This window comes from Diaporthe amygdali (assembly GCF_026229845.1).
Source record: "Diaporthe amygdali strain CAA958 chromosome Unknown NODE_6_length_1560011_cov_65_102424, whole genome shotgun sequence".
NCBI lineage: Eukaryota > Fungi > Ascomycota > Sordariomycetes > Diaporthales > Diaporthaceae > Diaporthe > Diaporthe amygdali.
This window is the reverse complement of record NW_026517026.1, coordinates 535,385-562,790: the sequence shown is the minus strand read 5'-3', so window position 1 is coordinate 562,790 and position 27,406 is coordinate 535,385. Positions and strand designations below refer to the sequence as shown.

The window sequence follows — 27,406 nt, the reverse complement described above, 5'->3', positions numbered from 1 at the left end:
CATAGTAAATCCAAGAGCTTTTCAAGGCCAAATGATAAAAATACCTTTGGCAGCCAAAATTTCTCAATGAACGTTTCTCTATTTGGCTACTTTCCCTGGCGGGATAATCAAATAATTAGTCAAGGAACTCTCGAATTGTAACCCTCGGCGTCATATTCGCCGTCATCTCTCTATCGCTGTCACATTCGTGCGATTCAGCCTCCATTGTCGCCGTTTCGTATCATCATCGGCGTTTGTCTTATCATCGCATCTTTGATATCAGTATTGTTCCAAACAACGTCGTCATAGAACTTAATCTTCGCCATGTCCATAGATAAGTCAAGTGTTATGTTGATGCAATTTCGAAAACCACGAAGAAGTATTGTTCAAGATTCAGGAGCTAAGCGATAAACATTCTTTTCGCGGCCATCAGAATCCAATCTCAATCTGTTCTTCAATCTCCGTCGTTCGGCCCATGGTAATGACTCCCTTCCTTTCTGTCAGATTATACACAACGTTGAACAGAGTGTTGGAATCGTTGTTGCCGGATTGCTTCCGATTGATAGATGCTGGATAGTTCTGCTCGTCCTTGAACAATTCCAGAAGAGTTTCGAAGTCAGCTTTCTTGCCAACCTCGGGGGTTGCAAGCTCCTGCATCCGAGCAGTTCGCTTAGGTGAATCCTCGAGCCAGAGAGGCTCGAAGACACCCTCGTGCTTCAAAATCAAATTGTTCGCATGAACTACTCGACCTTGATCATCGGCCGGAAGCTCCTTGAATCCAATGCTAGTGCACTCGAGGCCAGTCGGACCGGTGCTATCCCCCAAGAGAATGTGGCTGCTCCCGGCCAGCCCCACGATTTCGATCTTACCCAAAGCCTCCCTTTTCGTCTTGGACTCTAGGATTGTCCTCAGAGCAAAGTGAATAGGCATGCGTCCTGGATCAACACCCTTGGCGCGGATCCCATTGAGAAGACAGCCAACACCATGCTCATTGAATCCAATTTTTCCAATGATGCCAGCCTCTGTGATCATCTGGAAAGCTGGTAGATCCAGATTGGGAACGCCTTGAGGTTTGACACGTAGAATGATCAAATTTGGTTTCTGCCTGCTCTTCCAGTCCCAATTTTGCGATAGAAACGTCGATCCGCTGGGAGTCTTCCAGCCCAATGTGGTACAGCCATCCACAGCCGTATCAACTGCTGCGATTGCCATGGGCCGCCTTGAGCTCTCTTCGAAGAGTCCAAATGCGATCTCGCTTCGGATGTTCAAGGCAACGACGTCGAGAACGTCCACCTGAGCACCCTCTGCGATTCCCTCCATCTCCTCATAGTATCGAGGGAAGTTGGATTTGAGGTGTGGCACGAATTCAAGAGTTCGCTTTCTCACCGTTGTCCATTCCAAATCATTAAAGGCCTTAAACAAAACACGATAGAATTCAATAGATCCAGCTACTTGGGCTGCAGCTTGTTGACCCACTGCAAGGCCAATCTGACGTTACATGATTATCAGTTTTTGAAGCAGAGCAACAACTACGGAAACAACACTCACCTCGCGATGATTCCCTGCAACTGTGATATCGAGCATCTTTCCTCGTCCTACTATTGATATCCGTAAAACTTGTTCAAACAGGCGCTGGTGTAGCACTCACTTATCTCTGATCACATACGAGTCTATTGAATATTAAGTAGTCTATTTGCCACATTTCTCAAAGTGGCGATTAAGGAGTGCGGGTTAATCCGATCTAGATTGATACCGTGCCAAGTCAAGAACAGCTAATCACCGACACGACTCGGTTCATAGCATGTAGGACATTTTCGCAATCGATGTGGTACAGTAAACATGCCGAGATAAACGCGCGCTCTATTCCGACGGGAGGAGTGGGGCACTCGGAGTCCAACCCCAGATAGGTCTTACGGGAAGCAACCTGGGGTTAGGAGATAGGATTCCAAGCTGTTGACTTGTATAGAAGTGGTCCTGTGAAGCCCGGGAATTGGTTCATCGAGACGACTTCGAGCACTCACCACCTCATTTCTTCCATTAAGCCCTTGCAATGTTCATCCTATCAAAGCTTCGAGAAGTTGTCTGGGGGAAGCCGGCAGCGACCAGCGCAGAAAGGAGACTGATCGTCAAGCTCGATGTGGTCATCTTGTCTTTTTGCTGTCTTATGGTGAGCTTGGATTTCCGCATATATCTCTGTGAACTGGAATGAATCTAATAGAGGTCATCAGTATTGGGTCAATTATCTCGATCGAATGAACTTGAACAATGCGTACGTCAGTGGAATGAAGGAGGATCTCAACTTTCAGGGCAACCAGTTGAACATCATCAACACAAGTAACCCACCAAAATCTCCTAGACGTCCTGCGTAGCCGTAGCCATGTGCACCGTTGCTGACTTATGCAGTCTTCTACGGCGGTTATGTGCTGGGACAGATTCCGAACAACCTCGCGCTGCAAAAGCTTCCACCTCGTCACTACTTCCCCGCTTGCATGATAGCTTGGGGGCTCTTGACCCTCGGAACAGGACTTGTTCACCACCCATGGCAGATCATGATCCTAAGATTTCTGCAGGCTATCTTCGAGTCTTCTACATTCGTTGGCTGTCACTACATTCTCGGAAGCTGGTACAAGGAAGACGAGCTAGGCAAGAGGACTGCTATCTTTACCAGCAGTGGCTTAGCTGGAACAATGTTTTCAGGGTTCTTGCAAGGAGGCATACACCGAAGTCTCGGTAAGACCATTTTTGGCATTAACTCGGGCAGTGCTAATCATTTTGCTACAGACGGTGTTCGAGGCCTGCCTGGCTGGAGGTGGCTTTTTATTATTGACTTCTGCCTGACCGTGCCCATTGCCATTTATGGATTTCTAGCCTTTCCGGATACCCCGACATCGACGCGTGCCTGGTGGCTAACCGATGAAGAGAAGAAGCTGGCTGTCGACCGCCTTCCAGAAGTTGAGAAAACTCGCGGCACTCTTGGTTGGAGTTTAATATCCCGTATTCTGAAGACATGGCACTGGCTGGGCTTTGTCCTGCTCTGGATCTTTGCTAGCAACACCGAGATGTTCTCCACTAATGCTATCATGAATCTATGGCTCTCCTCAATGGGTGACTACAGCGTGGAACAGGTCAATTACATCCCGACTGGTGTAGCAGGAGTCGGAATTGTGGCTACCCTGTTCCTCGGCTGGTACTCGGACTTCACCAAGCGCTATTGGCATGTTGGAATCATCTTGTCTTCCACGGCCATCATCTCGGGAGCAATTATGCTACAGCCCCCTTCAAGAGGGACCAAGTTATTTGCACTCTTCCTCAATGGTTGCCAGTATGCTAGCCAGACTGTGCTGTTTGCCTGGGCGAATGCGGTCACTCGCGAAGACGATGCCAAGCGTGCGGTGATTCTCGCAGCAATGAACACTTTTGCAATCGCCGTCTACATGTTCTGGTCACTTGTCTTCTACAGCGCGACACAGGGTCCGGACTGGACAGAGGGTAGCATTGCCATGATGTGCATGGGAGCATCCCTCTTTATAACGACGATTGGAGTTCGGTACTTAACGTGGCGAGACAGCAACAGAACGGAAGTTGTCCAAGCGTTTCCGGCATCTGTTGATTCTAACGAAAAGAAACGCATTGATATTGATACGAGAGTAATGAAGGCTTCGAGAGAGTAGAGTGATGTCAATCAAGTATGATGTGTTTTTACAAGCAACTGCCAGCTCGCGTCGCAGAACTCTTGTATTATTCGTATCAACTGGAACTCTGCCCATGTGATAGTCTGAATTTGAAGAGTATATCTTCTGAGCTTTATCTAATGTCCTATTTCCGGAATTTCGGTCTGATGTCAACATATGATCGTATCCTCTGCCGGAGCGCCCGCTGCTGATAACATTACCCCGGCTCATGATAGCCCTCCCCTCCCTTGGCACCAATGGGGTATGGACGGTCATCGCAAGAGGTGACCAGCTTCTTCTCTTTGTCGACCTGAGCCGAGCCCAATCCTCCTCCAGAGCCAACATCATTCCTCTGCATTATTTACTGTTGAAGGAATTGTGCAATCCTATGCCAGACCGACTATCGTCCGCAACCCCTCAAACTGAGCCTTGTGTCATGCCACAACGTCATGGTCAGAAGCACGCGATCTTCATATTCATGCGCGCGGTGTTACCAAAGAAAGAAAAAGGTGGGCTCATCACAGAAAGTGCGTAACATGCCCAAAACCTTGTTGACTGGATCATTGCGTAGTGTGATCGAAGCTACCCTTCATGCCTTCAGTGCACGAGCGCAAAAGCTGAATGCCTGGGTCTTGATCGAGGCTCTGAGACTGTGGTTCCGCGAAGGTACGTGTGCCCAAATGCTACTGTTGACTTAAGCCTTCGACCTGTATTTTCTTACTGATACTCTCCCAAAATAGTCTCCTCTCTTACCTTGAGAACGCTATTGCTCAACTTGAACTAGAACGAGAAGCCCTGCTTCAGGGCCGGGAAAGTTCAAATTCTGCTGTCTTGCAGCCCGAACAAGATGCTGCAGCCCAAGGAGTCACGGCGGCCAAAGCTGTAGATGTCGCCGCTGCGTATGAACTAGCAGTCAACGCCGCATTCGAAAGTGCACCATTGACTTCGGTGCACGATGTTTCTCGGCTTACGCTTCCATACTATCGCACCTTTTTTCTCAGTGCAGAGCTTCCCTTTCCACTCGCGTTTCAAGATCAACGCACAGTCAATATTCCCAACCATGACGGAGCCTCATTCACCCAGTTACCCGAAGAAGTCGCAGATCGGCTCATGGCTGTCTATATCGATCGCATTCTGCGTCAGTACCCCTTATTCACAGAGCAAGAGCTTTCCGACATGTTTCAGCGCTTCAAAGCGTTCAATAGCGACGGTCTGAGCATCACTCCCGACGAGCAATTTATCGTATGTATGGTCATGTCGATTGCAACACTCACATCTAAGGCTAGAGACTACCAAAAACTGGTCTCGGTAGCTGAGTCACTGCGGCGAGATGCATTTGCCCGACTCGACCTGGGAGTGAGTTTTACCAGAGCTACAACTACTACAGTTCAGCAGCTCTTGCTGCTTGCCCAATACGGCTTCCTATTTCCAGTTTCTACGAACCTCTGGCAAGTCGTTGGGGATGCAGCACGAATAGCTTTGGCGCTCGGCTTGCACCAAGAAGCCCCGCGAGAAAGCGGTATGACGGAAGAAGTCCTCATTTCGCGCAAAAGGCTTTACTAGACAGCAAGTATACCATTTCCCAGATCTCACTTCGACACAACTTATACATTTGTAGCTTTACGCCATGGAGAGGTCCATTGCGATCACATCACACCGGCCGTTGGCGGTGGCTGGAGACCAGATTCACCTCTCTTTTCCCACTTTCGGAGACGATCCAAATGATCTCGTTCAATCATCAGAGCACGATTCGCAGCCTATCCTGCCTTCAGAACAAGACTTTGGCCTGAGATTTGGTGACATCCTTAGATATTTGCGATTGCAGTCAGAAATATGCTCCGTCAACATTGGGATGCGATCTATTTCTAACAGCAACTTAACACATGATGAGTGGCTGGCCGATGTTGAAAGACGAATCCATGAGATCAAAGCTTGCGTGGCGGCCGCTAAGCAGAGCAACTTCATGGAATGGCACACAATATTGCTCCTCCATATGCCTTGTGCACGCAATCCCAGCCCGGCCGAGAGCTCAGTTCTCAAATACTTTGACGCTGCCGTGTGCATCGCCAAAGGATACTGGGACCTAACAATCTGCAATTACCTGGCTGACCCTTGGCATGCGACCCATCACTGCTACGAGGCCGGAAATCTGATCTTATATGCACTCTGGCACTACCGTTCTCTCATTCGTAGGCACTACAGCACGGCCCAGGTCTTTGAAGTCGTGCATCAGGTTTCCGGCTTCTTTGTAAGTGGAAACTCTACTTACCGTCAATAATAAGCAAACCTCTGACTTTAGCAGATACTTCTTGCTAAGCAATGGCCGGCAGCCCAGCGATGCGGCATTCTGTTTGACCGGCTACGCAAAGGGCCTCTGAGCTTCTTTCGAGAAGATGGTTCTCCCGATACCAGCACTGGGCTTGAGGCTAGACAACTGAAAGAACTGGTGTTCAGAGAGAACGCTGACGTTCTCTACGCCCGAGAGCAGCCCGCGGACACATTCGGACAATCAACATTTGATATTATGTTTCCCGATCTTCAAATTGACCCCCTGTCTCTAGAAAACGACGCCGATCTCTTAGAGTTTTTCAACCTCATCCAGAATCCCGAGATAGAAGGCTTCGATACCACCGTTATTGAAAACGAGGTTGTCTCCCCAGAACTCGCAGAGCCTTCGGCAGCTAGTATCAGCCCAAACTCCCCAATATCAACGCAACCGCCGAGACGAGTATTTGACAAAGCTCAACTGAGGACAGCTATGGAGAAGCTCCCAATATGTTCACACTGCAAGAGAAGAAGAATCAAGTGCGATTCAGACGTTCCAGCATGTCGAAATTGCACAAAGCTTCGCAAGGACTGTCGCTACTGGGACAACGCATTAGCCGAAGAGACCTCGCGCAAGTATGATCGCCTCAACTAGACCAATTAATAAGGACACGGCTAATGCAAATACAGGCATCTTGACGTTTTGAAACAGCATGCAGAGCGATTGATGGGTGACATTGAAGAATTGTGTGTTCCCACGGATGCCAGCGATGCTCCCACAGAGGACCTTACAGCGTCGAATATTGTGCTAGATGGGTATGCTCAGGGTGCTTCTCTGTCGGGTGTACTATGCCCACGGCCGTCAAATATCGACAAATCAAGTGAATTGAATTTCTTTGGCGCCACGAGCTCTTTTGTCCGTCTCGCAAACAGTAGCGGAAAGTGTGTCCCCTCACCAACGCTATGCGAATATTCTCTATCCGCCCCTCGAGCGGCAGGGTTCTTCGAGACATTTTGTGGCCCGCTCACGATCGATGTCACAGCAGAAATGCCCTATTCAAAGGCACAGAATCTTACCTGGCTTTATTATCGGTCTATCGAAATTACTTATCCAATCCTTGGCCAGGATATGATAATTCAGACTATCAGTCAAGTCTACAACAACATCCCTGTAACGCCAGAAGAGGATATCGTGGCGCAAACACGTTCCGGGTTTATACTTGCTATAGCCTTAGCCTTACTGGGTCCAGAGGATCGGAGGCTTCAAATGGTCGCAGACGCATACTTCAAGAAAGCACTCTCTCGCGGAGTTTCCAATGATCTCTTCATTCATCCGACAAATCAGTCGCTGCAAATGACACTTCTAATGTGCATCTATACCTGGATTTGCCCGAACGTTCTGGATATTTGGAGATTACTGGGAAATGCATCAAGGATGTATTTGGACATCATCGAAGTGCAAGGGTCTGGTAAAACAGACTTCATTCATATTGGCGCTCTCTATCGCACCCTATACGCCCTCGAGACCCAGGCCGCGATAGCATTTGGCAGACCCTCTCAGCTTCCAGACGCGAGCACAGTCTCTGCCTGCTCACCCGACTCCATCTCCAATTCGGCAGGAGACATGAATCTATCGACCATGGTGTACCATCTCACACGGCTCAAGGGTCGCTTTCACAGAGAGATGATTGGCAACCAAGGAACATCTTCGGGACACAATCTCGATATGTCTGCAACAGTCAATGCTCCGTGGATGTCAGCCTATGTCCATGAGATGCAGACTTGGATTGAGAATTGGAACACCCAAGTTGATGCCCTCTTTATCGAGTCTCCAGTGCTTCACGATGGGGCTGACCAACAACCATTGAAGCTTTACGGAAATTTCCAACAATGCGAAGCTCTACTTCTTGCCAAAGCTGCGGCCGAGCGTCGCGGTCAGATCCTTGTGTCGGATGCAGACGAGATGTTGGTCTGCGAGGAACTGCTACGTGCAGCGGGCTGTCTGCTCCGGCCTTCGAATTCAACATCGAGTCGTATGGGTTTTGTTTTCAGCTTGACATGGACGCGGGCACATTCGATATTTGATGCGACGATCATCATACTGCAATGTATACAGAACGGGCTTGGAACGCATTTGGACGCAGAGGCCTTGGTTCAAGCCAGCATTAGCATGCTCTCTTCGGAACACATCACCGATCAAAGCACGACTGGACTTGTCAAATGTTTACAAAATATCTATGGCACATTTCACTCCTGAGAAATGGTCTGGTCTAGCAGTTGAGGATGTTAATAGAAATAACACCACCACCCCTGGAATCGAGATTGGTCTATCTTCCCGTGGTATAAGGTTGGTCGTCACGAGCCAGATCTGTCTCATCAATGTAGAAACCACAATAACACCAGTAACGTTCACCGACGAGACTATACTCCGGTATTAGTTGAAAACGCATTTTCAACAACTCATTCCAGGAGACTCAAAGTAACATGGTTGTGTTCAAATTACCGCAGTGGTAACGAAGGTCAACACAAGTAAGCCTTACCCCTGTCCGACGGCGCAATTTGTAAACCACAATCTGTTCATATTCCCTAGCAGTGGTCACCGCTTTAGGGATTGTGGCGTAGTTGACACACAGCCGATATCAGGCTAATTGCTGGTTGATGATCATGTTCCTCCTCGAGCCCCATGGATCACGGGGGCAGCCCGGCCAGCCCGGTGGTCTCTCTCCCGGTGGTCCTCTCTCACCCTCTGGTCCTCTCTCGCCCCGTGGTCCCATATAGCCCCGTGGTCCTCTCTCCCCCGGCATTCCTCTCCCGCCCGGTGCTCCGCTACCGCCCTGCGGTCCTCTTTCACCCCCTGGCCCTCTCTCACCCCTTGCTCCTCTCTGACCTCGTTGACCCCTCCCCCCTTGGGGCCCACGTGGGCCCTGTGCTCCGTCATGTCCAGGCGAGCCTTGGGGACCAGGTCTACCTGGCCACCCGTGCCACCCTCGTGGACCGCGCTCTCCTGCTGGCCCGCGTTCTCCTGCTGGCCCGGGTATGCCTTGTGGACCGATTTTTCCTGGAGGACCACAAAGACCTGGTCGACCCTCAGGCCCGGGTATGCCTTGACGTCCGGGAAGTCCGGGAAGGCCGTCACGTCCAGGAAGACCATCACGCCCAGGAAGGCCATCACGTCCGCGGTAACCCCTTGGCCCGCGCGGTGGTGGCCTCGGATGACGACCCAAGTAGGAGCAAGAAAACCAGAGAAGGAAGACAAGACCGACAGCGAGTAGAATACCGAAGACAATCAGACCTGTCTGGGCAGAGTCATTGTGATCTGCTCCGTCTCTTTTGGAGGCTGATATTGCAACGTGATTTTCGAAGCCGGTGTTCACTTCATCATTCGAATAGTCAGCGATTACCCAGTTTCGATATTTGATGGACAGTGGATGGGTCAATGATCACCTCTCTTGAATGTTGGCATTCTGGCCCCATTAGGCTACCAAAACTGAAGACAGTCGCCAAAAGCAGGAAAGTGCGCGCAATATTGAGGAACTGCACCACAGTGAGATCAGAGGTTGTCCACCTTCACAAAGGCAACCGAGATCCCCTACGCTCCAGCAGTGTAGTAGATTTAGGGCGGCACCATGTGAGTCGCATTTTATTTACTGTCGCAAGTAGTGGCTTTAGAGCCTGATTCAGCGGTCCCCTCAGATGACCTCGATGCCTTGATCAATAATTTGCTGAAAATCCCAAGCTGAACCGCCACTTCCTCATGGCGTCCTCACCGGTCAGAAAGAAGGCCATAGTTTTCCAAAGTCCGGCTGTGGTGTAAATAGTGCGCACGCGATTCGACGTATGAAGGTGAAGGAGAGGGAAGGACGCAGCCACAGTACATGCATGCATGCAAATGCGAAGAGGTTTGGTCAGCTGTGCCCGTGAGATTTGGGAGACTGGTGCGCGTATTACTGCCTGGGTGTGCGCGGTATTACCCATGACGAGGCTCTGAGTGGCGCTTACTGTCCTTGGCGGAATTCGGGCGGTGTAAGTCCTCATGTCCATCTGCGCATAACCCCGCCCGTGTTTATATATATATTTCAACCACTTCTCTCGATGTCACGTGAAGAACATACAAGAACCTATGCTGTAAATTCTGGATCAATATCATAGGATGCTGAACAAGACCTCGTCTGGTGGTAAATACCGGAGAATGTCATACTAGAGCTGAAACTTTGCCATTGCTGGGTTCAGCCTGCATGTCATACGGCCAAATAGTATCCATGAGGCTGGATTTTAGGCCGCAACCTAACGCAGCGACGTGGGGGCGCACCACCTCGCTTACACTCAAGCTGAGGTGGGGGGGGGGGGGGAATAGCCAAGGATATAGTCTACGATTGATATGCGGAATTTGTGCGCTCTTACCATTGCGCGTTCGGAAATCCGATCAACCATCGTTACTTTTCACGATTCTGATATCAACGACCAGAATGAGGATCATAGAGGTCAGTCGGCCGATCCACATTTTCAAGATTATACTAATAAGGGATGTTCCTGGTTTACTGTTCATTTGTACCAATATGAGGGTGATAGATTGGAAGTGCCTTTCAACAGCTAATTTCAAGGCTTGGAAACGGCACCATACTTTGTCAAATCTGCCCAAAATGTAGGGTGGCAGGCGATCTGCAACTAAGACTGAGCCACAACATGTCATTATACTGAGGTATCGGGCTTGTGACCTGAATCCCAGAAATCCGACCGACAGAATATGTTTCCTGTGAAATATCTAGCGCAGACCTCAACTTTTCACGGGGCACTATTTTTATTCCATAAATTCGAAGGCGAAAGCTGTCATGTTTTCTCATTGTGTCAGGCGGAAGCTAGCATCACCGCCCCTACCAAGTAGCTCGAGCCCAGCCCCGGAGGGACCTCACTTCCGTCTACGATACCATCCTTAAGCATTGACAAGGTAGTACAGGCCACGGTATGAAGCAAATATGGTTTTTGTCGGCTGATAGGTTCAAACCTTTGATCTAATCCACTCCTAGCAGAGCCTTTCGAGTGGTGTAAGGGGAAACCATAGCGACTATACCACAAGTGGAGTACATCATGGCAGCGTTGGCCTCGTTGCCGTACTAATCACAAGAAATGCGGCCACGAGATCAGCAAAAGATCAAAAGCAGGATGAAGAGCCATAACGAGGTCGACTTACGGCGGCATATGCGATCTGCGGCTCTTTGTGATGTCCAGAGCGGTTGAGCCAGGCAACCTCTTCGTACAGCACGCGATCCTGTTGCTCTGTATGGTCTTGAAGCCCTTTTGGCCGTTTTGCCATCCACTTGTTCAAGACGCCCGCCATTTCTGATTCATCTTCAAATGGTGAATTGTCGTCAGCATAGAATGATAAATCATTGCCCAGGAGCCGGCATCCGGCTGGCTGACCAATCTGCTCAAACTCGGCTGCGGTGGCCTTCTCGTCTAAATCGTCTTCACGCCTAGCAGCTGCTATATGTTGCGCACTGTTGTACTGTCGGAGTGGTCGAGCGGAAACTTGAGCTTGCATGTCGCAGCTGGGACGGATTCAGACTCAGGGTCCCAGCGGAGAACTACAGGTGGACATGTTGGCGCTGGATCGATGGCTATGGCGGTTTCTTGGGTCGTATCTTTTGCGGCAGGGATTGGCACGGTTCCGCCGCAGGCAAAGACCATGCTGCCTCGGGCATTTTGAAATGATTCGAGAACCTGGTGCACGAGTTCGAGAGTTTTTCCCTCTTCAGCAAGCATCGAGGCTGAGTCGCTGGCGGTATCTGACATCTGGCTCTCGGACATGTTGGCAAGAATCAAGGGGATTTTGGTTTCAAAGGTCTGGCCGAAGATACAGAGGAGAGAACAGGTCTGGGGTCACGAAGGGCAGTAATAGAAAACTTGCTTTGGCTGATTGAGAAGGGATGGGAGGAAGCAGACAGTCTGCAACTTTTCTATACAATAAATAATTGCTAAACCGTTTGTCGTGGTCTATGCTTTGTCACACTGATTCTCAATAAGTGACTGGTATGCAACATAAAGACTTGGCAATGTAAAGACTCAAATACCTTACTGGTAGAAGAGATCAGCGTTTTCCATCACCGGACAGTCCAGGCAGAAGCTAGGCAGCAGCCAGGCCCCCTTCCCGGGGGGGGGGGCATCGATCTCGAAAACTCCCTTCAAGCCCAGTTCAGACAATGCATGAGGAAGCGGCCAGATGAATCTTCGGCCTACGATACTTGGAAATCTCAGATCAACACTGAACAGTCAAACATTATCTCACAATACAGCAGCAGCCTGAAACTAAGCCAAACCCGCAGGGAGAGTGAGTGCTTTCAATAAACCCCATGTGCGGCCCGTGAGAGCTTTGTCAATAATATTGATGGCTCCCCGGATTCAAGAAACATTCTCGAAAGGCAGCTTTTACAGTGAAAATCTTTCTAATTTTAAGTTATAATGATTGGACGCAATGCTTTCTGAAACTCTCATCATTGCCTGGGTCATGTCTTGGTCTTCTTCCCCGTAAAACCCACAAAGAAGTCATTGACCTGGGCCAAATGCTTTTCGTCATCAATTTCTTTTTTCGTTTTCTCCTTTGATGCCCTGACCCAATAGTGCTTGTTCCTCTTCTGTGACGTCCAATATTTCAGAATCTCATCCGTTGGCGTCAGGTTATGCATGTAACAGAGAAGAAGAATTGCGTCCTTTATAATTCCTCCGCCACCCTTCTTGCCCTGAGGCTTCTGCTGCTGAGCGGGTGTGCTCTGATCTCCGTTGTATTTGGCTAGATTTTCAAGATGTTTCTCTAGTTGCTTTTCGAATTTTGCCGTACTGACCCCCTTGCGTTTCCCTGAGATCTCATTAGTGAAGCGGTTTTGGATTTTTTTGAGCTCGTTGAAATCTTCCAGTGCTTTCTCTTTAGACGGGTGTGCATCTGCAATATAGCACTTGTAGTACCTGGTCAACATGTACCCGAGTACTAGTGAAGCCGAACGGGACTGGCCCATCTTGCAATGAACCAGTACGTTCTGACCCTGCAATAGGTAGTAATTCATAAATTTGAACGCCTTTTCAAATCGCGAAAGCAGGTCCGAACTGGAGTCATCCTCCAAAGGAATGACGTATTGCCCTCTTTTTCCTTTCTCCGTCCATCCAGGTTTGAGTGAAGTGGGGTCCTCATCCCATTTTGTGAACAGCATCTTCCAGTCGTTCGCCGCCAGCCAGTTTTCAGGATGTATAGAGACCACGGCACTGATTCGATTCTTAAAATTTTTCTGTTTGCTCACTGGGTCCATGCCATCAAGCCAGTTCTTGTTCACTGAGTCCTTGATACCACCAAGCCAAAGTTTGCCCTTCCATAATGCAGACGAGCACCCTTTTGGCTGGCTGCTGATGGGTGTAACGAGGTTCCACTCGGCTTCAACATCAAGAAGATGTGAAATATTGTTCTGAACAGCCTTGTAGAGTCCGAGTTCAGCCCCGTTCTTGTCTCTCACCGAAATTGAGAGATTTGCGAGCAAGATTTTCACAGTATTGTTGCTTTTACCCCTCGTATTCCTCAACTTCTCGAGTGAAGTGTAGCTATCGAACCATGTCTGCTCAGGATAGTTCTCTTCGAGCTCTCTGCGCAATATATCCGGATCAGAAACTTGGCGCGTTGGGGTGATCTGTGTCATCTTCTGCGATGATGAAGCAGCTGAGTCTGGCTTGTTGGACGATGTTGTGACTGAATTTGTACTGGAATGTTTGACTGGCTTTTTGGCCTGCCGTTGCGCAGGCGGTCCCGGCCCAACCACAGGATTGTTGATCGCCCGCTTTGCACCCGCTATCCCTTGATTGTGGTGTCCGCTCGGCATTTTTGCTGAATCCATACGAGGGGTCGCCTTTCCAAGGTTGTGATGGGGAGGAGACGGCATTGTGATGCGGTTCGGCGGCCTTGGCAAGTAAATGATTGGTAATTGGGTGGAGAGATTGAGAAATCAAGGTTCACTCGGCGTTGATGTTGCCGATGCAGTGGACAAGAGTACGTCGCGGCTGGCAGCTCTGAACCCTGCCACTGTACGTCACTGATGCAGAATAGGATTCTTGAGTTCCTGCTTCCTTTGGGTATTCACTCTGAAGTAACACAATGAAATGTTTAATGTCGTCTTTTTGCTCTGGCAATGCGTCTCCTTGATTACAATGGTGTGTATTTGACTTTTCTTTCTTTTTCCCCGGGGGAGGGGGGTTTAAATATTCATTTGTTACGTCTTGCACCGATTCCAATGGATAACACATGGGTATCATTCGACTCCCAGCTTATTCAATTCCTCAATCTGAGTGGACGTTGTGAGCCAGACAAGCCTTACTGGTCTCAGCCAGCCCCTGGGAGGTCTTGGCTTCCACCGATTGGGCCCATGGGCCCGGCCGCCAACTCACTAAATAGTACACATAAACTTTACCAACAACCATTCCAAAACGCCGTATGGCTGACGGATTTCAGACCTTAGCGTTAGAAGACCAACGTACTTCTATTTTTAATTTAAACTTGGCCAACGCTGTGGCGCTGTTCTCGACTTGTAAAATTTGACGAAGCTGGTGACTTCGACCTCTAATCTTCGTCTGCGTGTTGTACGATAGTCCATCTCATGATGTGTTCTCGCTTACTCTTTCGCAAATCGTGGGGCCTAATCCTAGAGTTATACTGGCGAGGTATCGCATAAACAAAGATCTCGGGACACAGCAAAGCAACAGGAACTACTATAGTTCGTTGGGCCCATCGGGGATCAGGTGAACGTATGCCACGAAATGGTCTCAAGACTTGTTTCAGCGGATGGTACGTTGTTGATTTTCCTAAGTTAAGCCAACAAACAGCTCAAGCATCAAGGTTGATCAAGACCTGTACAACCCAGTCACCCCTACTGCACGCAGCCAATTTAACTATTTCAGAGAAAATAAGCCAAAAATTAGGGCTTGGATACAAGTCCATCTGGCTAAGACCAACTGCTATTCCTCTTTCTCATTGTACTCATTCTGAGTTTCACCCATGGTCGTCTCTCAACCACAGCCGGATGTCCAGCTTGAGGTCATTCTGCCACAATTGTCCGCAATCCAGCCTTTTTAAAAAATTTCCCACTTGAATTGAAACATGCTATGGGCTGCAAGAGGATTTCAAGACCCATCAAGAGACGCAATAATATAGATAATGCATATTGTTATGTAGCAGCTACTACGCCTCGCTTCATTCAATGCAATGGCGCTTTGGCGACAACTCATTCGTCTTAGATTCCATTTATGCTGACCTAAACCCCCTATACAAGAGAGAAGGGGGGGGGGGGTAAATTTGTACAACCCGTCGTTCAATGTGACTTAACGATCTCCGTACATGACTGACCATACTGGAATCACTGATGACTTAATCCTGTGTCCTTCGAAATTGATTGTTATTCAGTTTCCATTGATACTGAGTGAGTATTATCACGTTGGTCATCAAGCATCCTCTCTAGAAGAGCAAGATATGAAGCACCGTGGACTACAGGTAGCGAGAGGTTGGGCGAGTTGAAAATGTTGTTGTTCTAGCTAAGCTTCCTGCCGCTGAGGGCGAGCCCTTGGCAATCACTTTATGGGGCCTCTGCCAGGTGCGCTCTTACCTGCCGTAGGGCCCGGCAGCTCACACGCACGCCCAATTTGCGACACAAGAATACGCGGACAAAGAGAAGACATCGCCTCATAAGAGGACCAATGTTATAGCTTAATTCTACTTCCTAGGTCCTAGAAGTACCCCAATATTAATTTCGGCAGTTGAATCGCTGGTTTCACAATTGTGCTCAAGAGTGATGTAATCTGGGAGATCCAGGACCCTTTAGAAGAGGGCTCGGCAAGTGTGAGACAATAGGCCGGGTCTACATATCTAGGGTAGGAAATTCTGAAATAAGACCCGTTGGCTTGTCGCAATCTTGATTTGCTTGCTTCTCATCTTTTTGTATTCTTCACTAACGATACAGCCCTTATGCATGTTGATACCAGCCCAAAAACGCATAGCTTACAGAGTTGTAAAGGTAGGTAAATTTCAACTTGCACAATTACGGCTCACTACCTACAACTAAAGGCAAATGGTAGATTGGGACGAACTCTTTGAGCACGTGTGCAAGTTTCTTTACTCGCCGGTCATCAAAGTCAGAATGACCCTGGATTTCTATGTCGGCCCCAACTAAGATATATGTTATTCTGGACCCCAATATGTCGGCACTGCCGTGGGCTTCGCCTCGCGACTGCCATTCAGCTTATGCGGGTGTGTTGCGTAGGCCCATACACCAGGCCCAAGAAAAACTACAAATTGAAGGCATCTCAGACGTCACACTTATCTGAATCATGATACGCTGCGTTTGATCCTGCCGTTAAGACTACTCGAAGGAAAGTGTTTTAAGCAGGTCAACGAATTCTGAGTTTGTGACCTGTCTTCGAACATTGTTTGCGCTGGGATGCTGCAACATTGAATAGCGCATCAACACCAACGGAAGCATTTCAATCGCAAAATTTATGGTGGCGAAGGCTGCACAACGGCTGCATGGCAGCGACCCACCAACTACAAAAGCACGCCCCCAAGCCTGCCTGATCCTCGGCCAGTGGTTGCCTAGCTTGCCTGGCCAAAAGACTGTGTGCTAAGCTATGGGGACGCGGGCTGGATATTCGATTCTTTCCGTCGCGTAGCATAATAATCGCCGATCTGCTGTCGCGGAATGCGAATGGGTTCCACGAAACTCCGTCTTTCTTCGGTCTTTGCGACAGTTGTCTTGCTTTTGAACACCAGGTACTGGAACCGTTGTCCCGCACTCTGATATATTGCAGTGAATATCTTCGTTTCCCTCCAGGTCTTTGACCACTCTTACGGATTGGCGTCGTTTGCCTGGATTCGACCTCTTTTCGCTTGCATTCTCTCGACATGAGCACTCCAACGGACTGGAGCGGAGCTGCGTCTATGGCGCAAGACTCAGTGCATCTTGGTACGTGGACGAACTGGTCACGAGGAAAGATTATGGGTGCGACTCTTACTCTCAATCGAGCTGACGGCAATCTTCTCATTGCCTTCACGCCTGTCTTCGTCGGGATAGTTACTGGTCGCTTGTGGCGGATCGCCTGTTACATTTTTCACAGATGTTACTCGACATCTGAGCCCCGAGACGCGCTTCACCATCAGCGCCAAGCAGTGCTCCGGAACTCGAGTTCTGCAGCATCTGCTCTGTGGACGTTCATGCAAATCGTGTGGGCATGGCAGAATATCAGTAAAGGCACTTTCGCTCGCGCTTTTCCTGCCTTCTTAACGGCTGCCTCCTGTGTCATTGCCTTTGCGGTCGTGGGAGGTTACTCGTCATAGATATCTTCTGCGCTCAAGAACGAGGTCATTCTTAACAGTACTAATTGTGGTTTGATCGCTGGCCCGCACACTGGCGATTCGATGAGCGCTGTTTACCCTTTCACGGCCGGACAAGTGGCTAACGCAGCAAATTAGTAAGTCTAGTAACGCCAGAGATTGATTTACACATTTCTTCTAGTCTCCATCCGAATGCATCTGATCCAGATCCTGTCACTTACTCGTGAAACTATATCTAGCGCCGAACAATGCTACACGGCGACCCCTGGCGTATTTGATTGCAATCATTTTATCAAGAACAATCTTCCCAGCATAGTGGACAACAGAGCTCCTTGTCCGTTTCCTGGTGATATTTGTCGCAGCAACTCATCCAACATACGCCTGGACACGGGCTACATAGACACCGTCAAAGACCTGGGCGTAAACAGCCCCCAGGATGAAAGCATTCAGTACAGATCAGTTCTTCATTGCGCGCCGCTTAAAACAGACGGGTACATGAGTGACGAAACCACGTCTACCGACAACTTCACGCAGTATCACTTCGGCTCTTCACATGGCACTGCAAATTTCAGCAATGCAACATACATCACAGAACATATATATTCCCAGTACTTCAAGCAAGCAAGCAATCCACAGAGAATGCGAGGCAAGAATTTCGTCCTTGCGTGAGTTTTCCATACTCTACTATGTGTTACCACAATGGTTCAGGCTCTAATCAGCGGTCTTACAACTTTTGGTAGGAGGCTTCAGGCAGTTGTGATGAACAATGCCACCCGGCCTGATCGATCAGAATTCGTCCCCATCCCTGCTCTTGCTCGTTCGGATGCAGATATAATTCTGATATTCCTTGCCGGAAATGGAGTCCAGTTCTTCCAGGCAACTGATGATCTTTGGTATCGAGCAACCATCCCAGGAGATACATCGAGCGACTCCACTGGACAAGATGGGAAAACACAGCTCTATCGACCAGAAGAAGCCTCTTCGCCCCTGGGATGTACTCAACAAATTCAAGTCTGCAATCCATCTCTTCCAGCGGATAGACGATGTGGGCCCTTGGCCAGCTGGATCGACGCTCAGCTGGGGGCGGCGGCTTTGTTCAATATGACAGGAGAGGAACTTCTGAATGGTGGTTTTCCGAGCCATCGAATTGGGTCGAGGTATAGCTGGTTCACTATGCAACTAGGGTATGCAACCTTCCCAATCGGCGACGTACTGTCCGTACTCCAAGCCAGGGCCCTGGCGTCTCAACAATATTTGGCAGAAGGGGTTATGGGAGAGCTGCCAGAGAATCAGTGGCAGCTTGATGTCTCCCATTGGTTTGCGACATACCTGGCCTCCGTACAAGCGGCGATTGTGAATACTGCCTTGGGGACGACCGATCCCACCCTCGACCCGTATAAGGTATTGCCACCAAACCAGCACGTCAGAGAGCTGTGCAATAGCCAGGTAGGCTTCCAAGATCGATCAGTGCTAGATTCACTGATGCTAAAAGTTTGACTTCACAGAAGATACTTAGTACCCAATACGTGTCTTTCAGCCTCTTTGGACTTTACTTTACCTTCACTACCGGCACGGTCCTGATCCTGATATCTTACATTCTCGAGCCCATCTTTGCTTGCCTCTATCGCCGGCGCAAATACAGCGAATATACCTATCTCGAATGGGCAGCCACGGAGACGCTTCAACTACAGCGCACCAGCTACCAAGGAATAGCCTCAGGGACCTGGTCTGGGTACACCAGGGCCATCCCAACGACCAAACGGACAGAGACTTTAGGCAACCTGCCTTTGTCTTATCATGTGCCGGACAGCAGTGCTGCAGGCGTCGATGATTCTCTCGAGCAGGGGGATTCCAGCAGTAGTCCGAGTGTTCCGCCTGTTGCATCGCCGTGCGGATCGATGGATCGCGTTTCGTTGGATGATCTACTGCTCGAAACCGGGTCGACTACCGAGAGCCCCTGGTCACCTTCATCTATGACATCTCGAACGACAGATGATGGGAGCACTTGAGTCGATGCTTCCAATCGCTTGTCCGGTTCTGACCAGCAAAGTTTAACGTTGGAAATCACTCAATGGGGCACGGATTTCCTATAGACTAATTTATTAATCAAGACACTGTAGGAACTACAGGCATACCCTAGGAGTTATTGCTCTTCTACGCCTGCTTATCGAATGTCTTATTAGAAGTCTTTTGCATGGAATGGAAGCTCTAGGAAGGTGAGCTTGGGTGCACCTGGAATATCGTCACTTGAACTCCTCTCGACGACTTCATTGTCCTCGGAAGAGCGGTATTCGAGTTCTGTTTGGCCTTCAGTTCTTCTCATTACGATCAGTTACATCTTGAGGTCTACGTATTCCATAGATACTGAAAGGTGCTGTGGCATGGGTCTAGAGGCCACTTTTGGCATCTTTACCGGCACCATGACGGCCTCATACGCACCTGGTCGGCTTAGTTGGGTGGCCATTTTGGGTATTTTCTTCGTGTTCTATCAATCTGGGTTAATATGATAACAACTTCCATGAATTGGGTTTGAAAGTAGTGTTGATTAGCCAAACCCCTCGCAGCGTCCGTGGAGAGCGAATGGGGTTGAGATAGATGCATTGGAATCTTCAGGGGTGGTGAAATTATTCATCCATAAAAAGATCCAAATACGGAACCCCTTTACGGGTTGTCGCGGGTCGCAAAGCCGCAGCCCATGTCCGTGACGCCGAAGGTTCCCTGCGAGGCCAATACCGCCCAGCGCGGCTCTTCCTGTAGAAATCGCCATACAGTGGGACGGGCGGCATTGGCGTCACCGTCCAGGAACGACTGTTGCATGATTTACGATCACCCAGCTGGCTCGCCGGGAGAGCTTGGACCCAAGACGTCCTTGTGTGAGGCACCGAAGCGCCAGTGTAGGTTGCCTCTAGTTATGTTTGGACTCTTATTTGCCCAGGGCGGCAAATTCGCTGTCTGTGAGCAGCGGAGTCGCGAGCTTGACGAGCCTATGGTGACCTAAGGCGAGGAAATCCAGGACGAGAGTATGCGTCAAGCCCTCTGGGTCACTGATCATCAATTGTTTGAAAACCGTCCGGCCGTAGCAACATAAATTCACTCGTCAGGCACGCTCGGGGCCTCCTACAGATCCAAACGGCGCGTTTGCTGGCGTTTGGAGGAGGTGGTGAAGAAATGCATACCCCAGCAGCGAGGACCATGGAGAAGACCATGGACCAAGCAGGGGCCGCAGAAAACCTCATCGCTGAAAAGGTCAAGCAAAAAAACAAGAAAAGAATGGAAAAAAATAACCATGCGCACGGAATTGAACCGCGAACTCCTGTGGAATACTCAGGCAGGCCAGGCACCCCGAGGGGATTCTAGACACCCAACCCATTCGACCAAGGTGGCTCTTCACCACACATGCAGTAGCAGACAACGTAGCCTGCAGTTTATAAGATGGGATCAAGGTCGTTTGCATGGGCAGCAAGGTTCTCAGGAGGGCCAGGGCAGGTCGTGTCAGAGCAGTGAGGTCCCCAGCAGTCCAGCATTTGCTCGGGTCTCGCTACTCTGTCCTCACACGCCACTAGGCGGAGATACTCGTGATAGATGAACCATCCAGGCCCACCAAACATTTCTCAAGCCACTCATTTCCATATCTCCGTCGTTGTCCCATCTATGCCTTCCTCCTCAACGAGTTGTAGTGTTCTCCCAGCCCATACCCATGCCGGTAGTACGCAAGCCAGACCTTCTTCCTCTCCTCACCCTCCCCCGTCCCGCCGTCACCACTCGGGCGGATGACCTCTGTCCGCCCATCCTGCACAACACACACCTCAACCCCGTATACACTCGCCAGCGCAAGCAACTCAAGCTGACCGCCCCACTCGGCCGTGTCGCGGATCTTGCGCACATACCCGCCCAGGTCCTCATCAAGGAACCCCGCGAAGTCGTCCCCGTGCGCCTCGATGTACCCCGCCGCCGCCCGCCGCACGACCTTGTACCCAGGCTCACCTCCCCCTCCCCCTGTGCCGACCGCACCTTTCTCCCCTGCCGCCGCGAGCGGCACCCCGGCCTGGGCAAGCTGGTCCGCCACCGCGGAGAAGAGGCAGTGCCCGTCGGGCCGGATCTCGTGCTCCTCCAGCCCGTGGCGCGCGTACTCGGCCTGCATGCGCCCGCGCTCGCGGCCCCGGTGGTCCGTCATGCCCGCCGCCTCCTGCTCGGCCGCCTCGGCGGCGGCTTCCTGCTCCGCGGCGCGGCGCGCGAGCCGCTCCTTCTGGCGGTTGCGCTTCTTGCCTGGCCCCGGCCCGTTGCTTTCTGCCGGCTGTGATGGCTGTTGTGGTGGTTTCGCAGCAAGGTCGTTGACGCCCATTGCCCGCATCTTCGCGGCCAGGTCACCGCCATCCCGCGCCTCATCGTCCGGTATTTGCGGCGCCTCGTCTTCCTCCTCTTCGTCGTCTTCTTGTTGTTGTGCATTGTTCCCGCCCGTCAGCGCCTCCAGCTCTTTGGCCTGCCTCTCCTTCATCTGCCTCTCCATCTCAGCGCACTCGTCGTTGACGCCCTTGCGCGTCTTCTTGGTCGCGTTCTTCTTCTTGCTCGTCACGCGGCCCTGCAGGTCCTTGGCCTCCTTACGGTGCCGGGCCTGCATCTGCTCGACGGTCTCGGCGGCGCCGTCCATGCTTTTTGGTGGCGGAGGGCGCAGCTGGGGAGTGGAAGCTTGTGGGATGTGGCCTTGGTCGAGATTGGGTCGGATGCGGAGTTGTATTGTAGGATATGCGTGGCTTGGCTTTTTGGGCGTCTGGTTGCGATGTAGTCAAACTTGGAGCTGCAGCATGACGGTGGTGGGGCAGAGGAGCTCCATCATGTCGGGCCGGCCTCGGCAGATTTCAGCAGCTCCAGCAGTCAGTCCTAGCCCAGTTCAACCACCGAATACGACCAAGGCTTGCGCCAACCATGCAGATTGGCAACATACCATGCATGCACGCATAAACCTTACACTCATTACCCATTACGGGTAAAATCGAGATGCATGAGACTACTATCTTGGTACAACACGGCGAACCAGAGTTTCCTGACGATCAAATTATGGCAAGATCGCGGCAGTGTCGAATTAATCGAGCTATCTGGCCCTCCAATCCGTCGTGTGGCTCCCTCCCTCCGAGGGAGAGCAATTACCCTAGAATATACAACAGAAGCGAAGACTATACATAACAGGACCCAAGCTCATACTTTTCCCAGATTACACTATGATTTTACGTCGGCTAAACCAGAAGCCAGGGCTGAACCAAGAGTGCCAGTGGTATCGGTAGACAAATCGCTTATTTCGCTCCAGTCCGCGGCCGTGTCGTTGTCGTGGTCCTGTCCTCCCACCTAAAAGAGCCCTGCCTCACTCTTACATTCGAGTTCGATTTTTCCCACCTCTTTTCCTTTCCCTTCTCACTATCCATCGCCATGGACTGTTGTGTCAATAACTTCACAAACTCCGATCCGCCGGCCTGCATCCCCCCTTTGCGGCCGTAGAAACAAGCTGGTAACAAAGCCAGACCCACAAAGGGGTATAATAACATAATTATGGGCAAGAATACAATGCCCAAAATAGGCACCAGCCAGAAATAGATGAACCGAGGTAGGGCACACTCATTATATAACACAAGAAAAAATAACAGAATATATACCAATAACAAAGCAGAAACGACTGGGGGTATCCCGCGAGGTGCGCGCATATACGGCAAAAAGAAGACTAGCAGGCTTGTTGCAAAACCACGCTAGAAGGCAGCCACGACCAGAATGCCAGGTCGGGCGGTTGAAAATGCCAGATTATGAATAAGATGCAGGGAACAAAGAAGAAACTGAGATCGACGTGTAAGATCATCATGGGTTATGCTGTCGGCGCGACGGGATTTGGGAGGAGAGGCTCGAAAAGGGGCCAGAGGGGTAGGTAGGGCGAGGTGCAACTTCTGGGACTTGTCAGAACCCCTTAAAGGGGTCCTCCCTCATGTATTCCTCCTCGCCCGCCGTCCGGCTCCCGCTATAATAATCACTCCTCGCGCCGCGCGAGGAATAGCTGTCCCTCTGCCGGCTCCTGCTCCTCCGCCGGCGGATTTCCTTGGACCTCCGCCTCGCTCGGTATCTTGAATCCTCGAGCGGGTCAGGGAAGTGACCACCGCCGACGGCACCACCGTTGTTGTCGGCATCGGGTCCGAATTGGCTGAACGCCAGCGGGCTGATGAACGCCTCCATCCTCACCGTGCCGATCGCGTCGAAGAAGTTGGCGCCGCTGGTCCTGTTGGACGCCTCGCTCGTCCGCCCGCTGATGACGCTCATCCCACCCCAGCCCTGGCTGCTGAGACCCGCCGACGCCGGCCCCGAGTAAGGCGTGCTGTGGCTGTTGTTGCTAGGGTTCGAGTACACTTCTGAGGAGCCTGTGCCTGTGGACTGGCTGTTCGTTGGGGCGTGGTAGCTGGTGGGGCCGGAGAACCCGCGGAAGGACAATGGAGGGGGCACGTGCCCGCCTGTATTACTCCTCTTGCGCCCGTGGACGGTGGGACCGCCGGTTCCTAGAGGGCGATCTCGATCTTGGAAGCGGGGGATGAACGGCGGTTCCGCGGCATCGCTGGACCATTCCCGGCTATGTTGACCTTGGTTGGTGTGGTTCGAAGGGTTCGACGGGTTCGAGTATCCGGACGTGACGCTCTCGCTGCCTGCTGGCGGGGGTGGGGACCTATATCCTGGGACGAGGCTCGTTGGAACATCTGGTATACTGGGCATGGGCGCCGGTTGGTGACCTCCGTTTGTCAGCTGGGATGTCATTACGCCTCCGAAGCCTCCACTGGGGTGGACCATTGCAGCGTTGTTGGCCGTGGTGTTGGCATGGTGGCCCTTGGCAAGGCGAATGGAGTCGCGGATGCGTGGTCTTCGGGATTTAGCCTTACTTGGGGGAATCTCAAAGTCCGGTGTCTTGGCCGGAGCTGGTGCTGGAGGTGCTGGTAGATCAGGTACTTGCTGTTGAGAATGAGCGAGGAAGGACAGCGAAGTCAACCACAAGTAGTGCCTCTCGGCATTTACTGCGGTGAACTTCAATGCTCGTTGAGGGGTTAGGATGAGGATGGAGCGATTGAAGACGACAGAATGGCCCTTTGGTGCAGGGTTATCATCCTTTACGTCAAGCACCGACTGTATGGTGACTGAAAGCACTGTCAGCAGGGTGAGAACCAGAGAAAGGGAATGGTGACGACCTACGTTTGCGGCCGGATTTGCCAAGCAGTGCGCTGCCGCTCGAAGGCTGCTTGCTGCTCCAAAGGATCGCGCGTTCATACGGGGCTAACCACACCCAGCGTTTGTGCCTGTCATTACTCGAGTCGTCCTTGCCGACATTGTCGTTCGCCACGCCGAAGGACTTCCTCCGGCGGACGTACTTGAACATCCACTCACCAACCATCGTCTGAGCGATGGCATCTACCACCGTGTTCGCAGCCGGCTGCGAGCTGGCGTTGGACTGGAACCCGGTTGCTTCTGTCGTCGCAGTGTTGGTGGAAGGCTGGTGTCTGTGACCTCTAGCTCTCCCGCGATCGTTCTTGGGCGTGGTGAGCTGATTGCGTGGCAGAGGAGGAATGCTTGGGTCCTGAGTTGGGTCAGGAGTATAGGGAGGTGACCTGCTGTTCTGTCTCCTACTCCTGCCCCTGCCGTGTCCAGCTGTGCCCGACCTGCTCTTACGGAGACTATTGGCACGGTGAAGCGGCATCCGGTTCTTCTTCCAAGGCTCGTTTCTTGTGGGGCTTCGGTTCCCGTCACTGGGCGCGCTGCCGTTGAGAGGCTTGCGCGAACTAGCTCTCGTCGGAATAGGGAACGGCGGGTCTTTAGCATCTTCTTGATGCGTCGTGATGCCATTCTGGATCATGGCAGCCTTTCTCATTCCACCAGACTTTGCACCCATGACAGACCCTCGAATGTGGCCCTTTGAGCCCTTTCTGGCTGGTCCAAAGCCCTCAGGGCTGTCTGCAAGCCTGGGAGAAGCCAAAGTATTATTGGTACTAGCATGACGAGCAGAGATCTTGTCGGCAAGCTTCTTCGGCGCCACTTCTTCTGGCGAAGACGGTACGGATCCCGGAGTGCTTCGACCAGGTTCAGGTGTCTTGACTGGCCGAGGGGCCGAAAGAGCCGTCCTGTACTCAGTATCACTCATATCAGCGTCGGCGAAATCGTCAGCCTCGTCCGCCGAGCTGACAGCGTCGAAGCCGGCAAACAGACTGCTAATCCGGTGAGGCCTTCGCACAGCCGCCTTCTGGGATACTGGACCGTCGTCGTTATTTCCAGGGTACGCGTCCTTCGTCTCTGATTCCACCGACATGCGAGCCGAAGTTGCAAGTTCACCAATGCTTCTCTGACTCGTCAGCCTTCTGGGGTTGCGCGGAGGTAAATTGCCAGGAACCGGGGTGAAGTGACGGTCCGGGTCTGTCGGGATCTCAGTCCCTTGTGCTGGTGAAGTTGGCCTCGAGTTGATAGCAGAGGGGTGCAAGTGTGCGGGAAGCCTGTCGAGACGCTGGTCAATGCGGATTTCCTCTGTCTGTACACCGGTGGAACTTGTCGGCACATCAGAGATCGAGACCTGGCAACCGAAATCCTTGAATAGTTGCGGCAAGAGCGACTTCTTGGGCGTCGACGGCCGGCTCTTGGGAGGATGTATGGCAATACTAGGAATGGCCAGAGTGGGTGGCGTCGCTGGCCGGGGCAGAGGAGGCGGGGCGGGAGGGTCAGTTTGAGTAGCAGAAGAGATCATGTCTGCAGGCTGTAGCTTTGGTATCGTGGTAGGCTCCTGCGAAGGAGTCTTGGGCGTCTTTGGAGGACTGAGGGGGGTTTCCACAGTCTGCGCGGAAGACGATACCATTAGGCTCTGAGGAGCCGGCGCCTGGATCGACAGTGGCCGGGCAGCAGCAGCGACACGCTTCCTTCTTTGGTTCGCTTCAGTGGCCTCGGCTTCATGGTGCTTCTCCCATCGCGCTGCCAGTGCTGACACCCCGCTCGGCTCAGGCACAGAAGGCTTGCTCGACGGTAACTTCGGCGATGGCGGTGGCGAGTACTGCACCCCTGTGTCCGTGTAACTGACTGTGGGTTTTTGGTGTGCAGGTGACGGCGGCTCCTCGATCTCCTGGATGATGCCATTGGCAAGGCTCCCCTCAGGCTGCATTTGCGGCTGGAACCTCCCGCGCGCCACGCTACCAGGCCTGATGAAGCTCTCACTACTGCGATGCCGGCGATGGGTTTTCGACAGCATACTGGCACGACTGTCGTTTCGTGCATGCTTTCGAGTTGACATTACGCTGTCTCGGCCATTCGGATCCGTCTGGTAGTCTGAATCGTCGTCAAAGTCGAGCTCATCCGCCAGGGAATAACCGTTCGCCTTGTTCATTAGCGAGAACCTCAAGCTTTCCCGAATGCTCATCGAGCGAACGCTGCCAGCGTCACTATCCTTGTCTTTGCCCTTTTCCTCGCTATCACTCTCTTCCCCAGCATTCGCTTGAGCGTCGTGGAATGCTGCCACCTCTTCTAGGATGGTCTTCAGCCGCGTTTCAGCGACATGCAGTTTCCGCTCCATCTTCCGCCTTTCTTCATCCCACTCATCTTTCTCCTTCGCCCACTGATCATGCGTTCTTCCCGAGTCATCTTCCTGCGTCTTCAACTTTTTCTGGGCTGTTTCAAGCCTCTTCTTTGATTCTGCAGCTGCCTCGACGGCCTCATCACGCTCGCGGGCAAGTTCGCCCAACGCTGATGACGTACCGCCTTCCAGCAGAGCTAGTTGGCGCTTGAGGGATCTGTTCTCCTTGGCTGTAGTGACGAGTGTTGTTTGGATCGAATCTTCCTCGTCCCTCGTCGTCTGTAGCGTTGACTCCAGGCTCTCAATAAGTTTAAGCTTTTCTTCTTGGTCTCTCCGCAGGGACAATATCTCCGAAACCAGGTTGGCGTGCAGGGTGGGTGTAAATCGCCGTGGATCCAGGATGCTGATATTGTGGTCTGTGGCGATATCCTTTGAGACTCGGTCACTCTTGTCAGTCTTGTCGCTTCCAGGCATTGGTGGTGGTGACGACGAGATCTTCCCTGGAGGCGTCACTGAGCGGCGTGATCGTTTTGAGCCACGCGACGGCGTCCTGGAACTTCTCGGTCGTTGTGCGTCCAT

General features: G+C 51.5%; 8 protein-coding genes across 8 annotated transcripts; 2 read left to right on the top strand and 6 right to left on the bottom strand.

Moving 5' to 3' along the window:
* Positions 1–408: 408 nt before the first annotated feature.
* On the bottom strand, positions 409–1,563 carry J7T55_000922 (uncharacterized protein; the record flags this gene model as incomplete). The annotated part of the gene is made up of 2 exons (XM_053140189.1): positions 409–1,467; positions 1,528–1,563. The coding sequence occupies 2 exons, from the start codon at positions 1,561–1,563 to the stop codon at positions 409–411; spliced, it is 1,095 nt and encodes a 364-aa protein (XP_052996572.1).
* A 466-nt stretch (positions 1,564–2,029) lies between these two features.
* On the top strand, positions 2,030–8,172 carry J7T55_000921 (fungal specific transcription factor domain-containing protein; the record flags this gene model as incomplete). Its single annotated transcript, XM_053140188.1, has 11 exons — positions 2,030–2,146; positions 2,208–2,313; positions 2,383–2,709; positions 2,761–3,526; positions 3,754–3,833; positions 3,887–4,177; positions 4,292–4,316; positions 4,391–5,006; positions 5,269–5,898; positions 5,953–6,551; positions 6,606–8,172. The coding sequence occupies 11 exons, from the start codon at positions 2,030–2,032 to the stop codon at positions 8,170–8,172; spliced, it is 5,124 nt and encodes a 1,707-aa protein (XP_052996571.1).
* A 405-nt stretch (positions 8,173–8,577) lies between these two features.
* On the bottom strand, positions 8,578–9,084 carry J7T55_000920 (uncharacterized protein; the record flags this gene model as incomplete). The annotated part of the gene is made up of 1 exon (XM_053140187.1): positions 8,578–9,084. The coding sequence occupies one exon, from the start codon at positions 9,082–9,084 to the stop codon at positions 8,578–8,580; it is 507 nt and encodes a 168-aa protein (XP_052996570.1).
* A 1,840-nt stretch (positions 9,085–10,924) lies between these two features.
* J7T55_000919 (uncharacterized protein) lies at positions 10,925–11,720 on the bottom strand (the record flags this gene model as incomplete). Its single annotated transcript, XM_053140186.1, has 3 exons — positions 10,925–11,026; positions 11,104–11,396; positions 11,510–11,720. 3 exons carry the CDS (start codon positions 11,718–11,720, stop codon positions 10,925–10,927), a joined length of 606 nt encoding a protein of 201 aa, XP_052996569.1.
* Positions 11,721–12,415: 695 nt separating this feature from the next.
* On the bottom strand, positions 12,416–13,831 carry J7T55_000918 (dual specificity phosphatase; the record flags this gene model as incomplete). The annotated part of the gene is made up of 1 exon (XM_053140184.1): positions 12,416–13,831. One exon carries the CDS (start codon positions 13,829–13,831, stop codon positions 12,416–12,418), a length of 1,416 nt encoding a protein of 471 aa, XP_052996568.1.
* A 3,005-nt stretch (positions 13,832–16,836) lies between these two features.
* J7T55_000917 (uncharacterized protein) lies at positions 16,837–19,274 on the top strand (the record flags this gene model as incomplete). Its single annotated transcript, XM_053140183.1, has 4 exons — positions 16,837–17,261; positions 17,628–17,930; positions 18,006–18,711; positions 18,771–19,274. The coding sequence occupies 4 exons, from the start codon at positions 16,837–16,839 to the stop codon at positions 19,272–19,274; spliced, it is 1,938 nt and encodes a 645-aa protein (XP_052996567.1).
* A 1,640-nt stretch (positions 19,275–20,914) lies between these two features.
* Positions 20,915–21,913, bottom strand: J7T55_000916 (otu domain-containing protein 6b; the record flags this gene model as incomplete). The annotated part of the gene is made up of 1 exon (XM_053140182.1): positions 20,915–21,913. One exon carries the CDS (start codon positions 21,911–21,913, stop codon positions 20,915–20,917), a length of 999 nt encoding a protein of 332 aa, XP_052996566.1.
* A 1,289-nt stretch (positions 21,914–23,202) lies between these two features.
* On the bottom strand, positions 23,203–27,406 carry J7T55_000915 (uncharacterized protein; the record flags this gene model as incomplete). Its single annotated transcript, XM_053140181.1, has 2 exons — positions 23,203–24,419; positions 24,475–27,406. The coding sequence occupies 2 exons, from the start codon at positions 27,404–27,406 to the stop codon at positions 23,203–23,205; spliced, it is 4,149 nt and encodes a 1,382-aa protein (XP_052996565.1).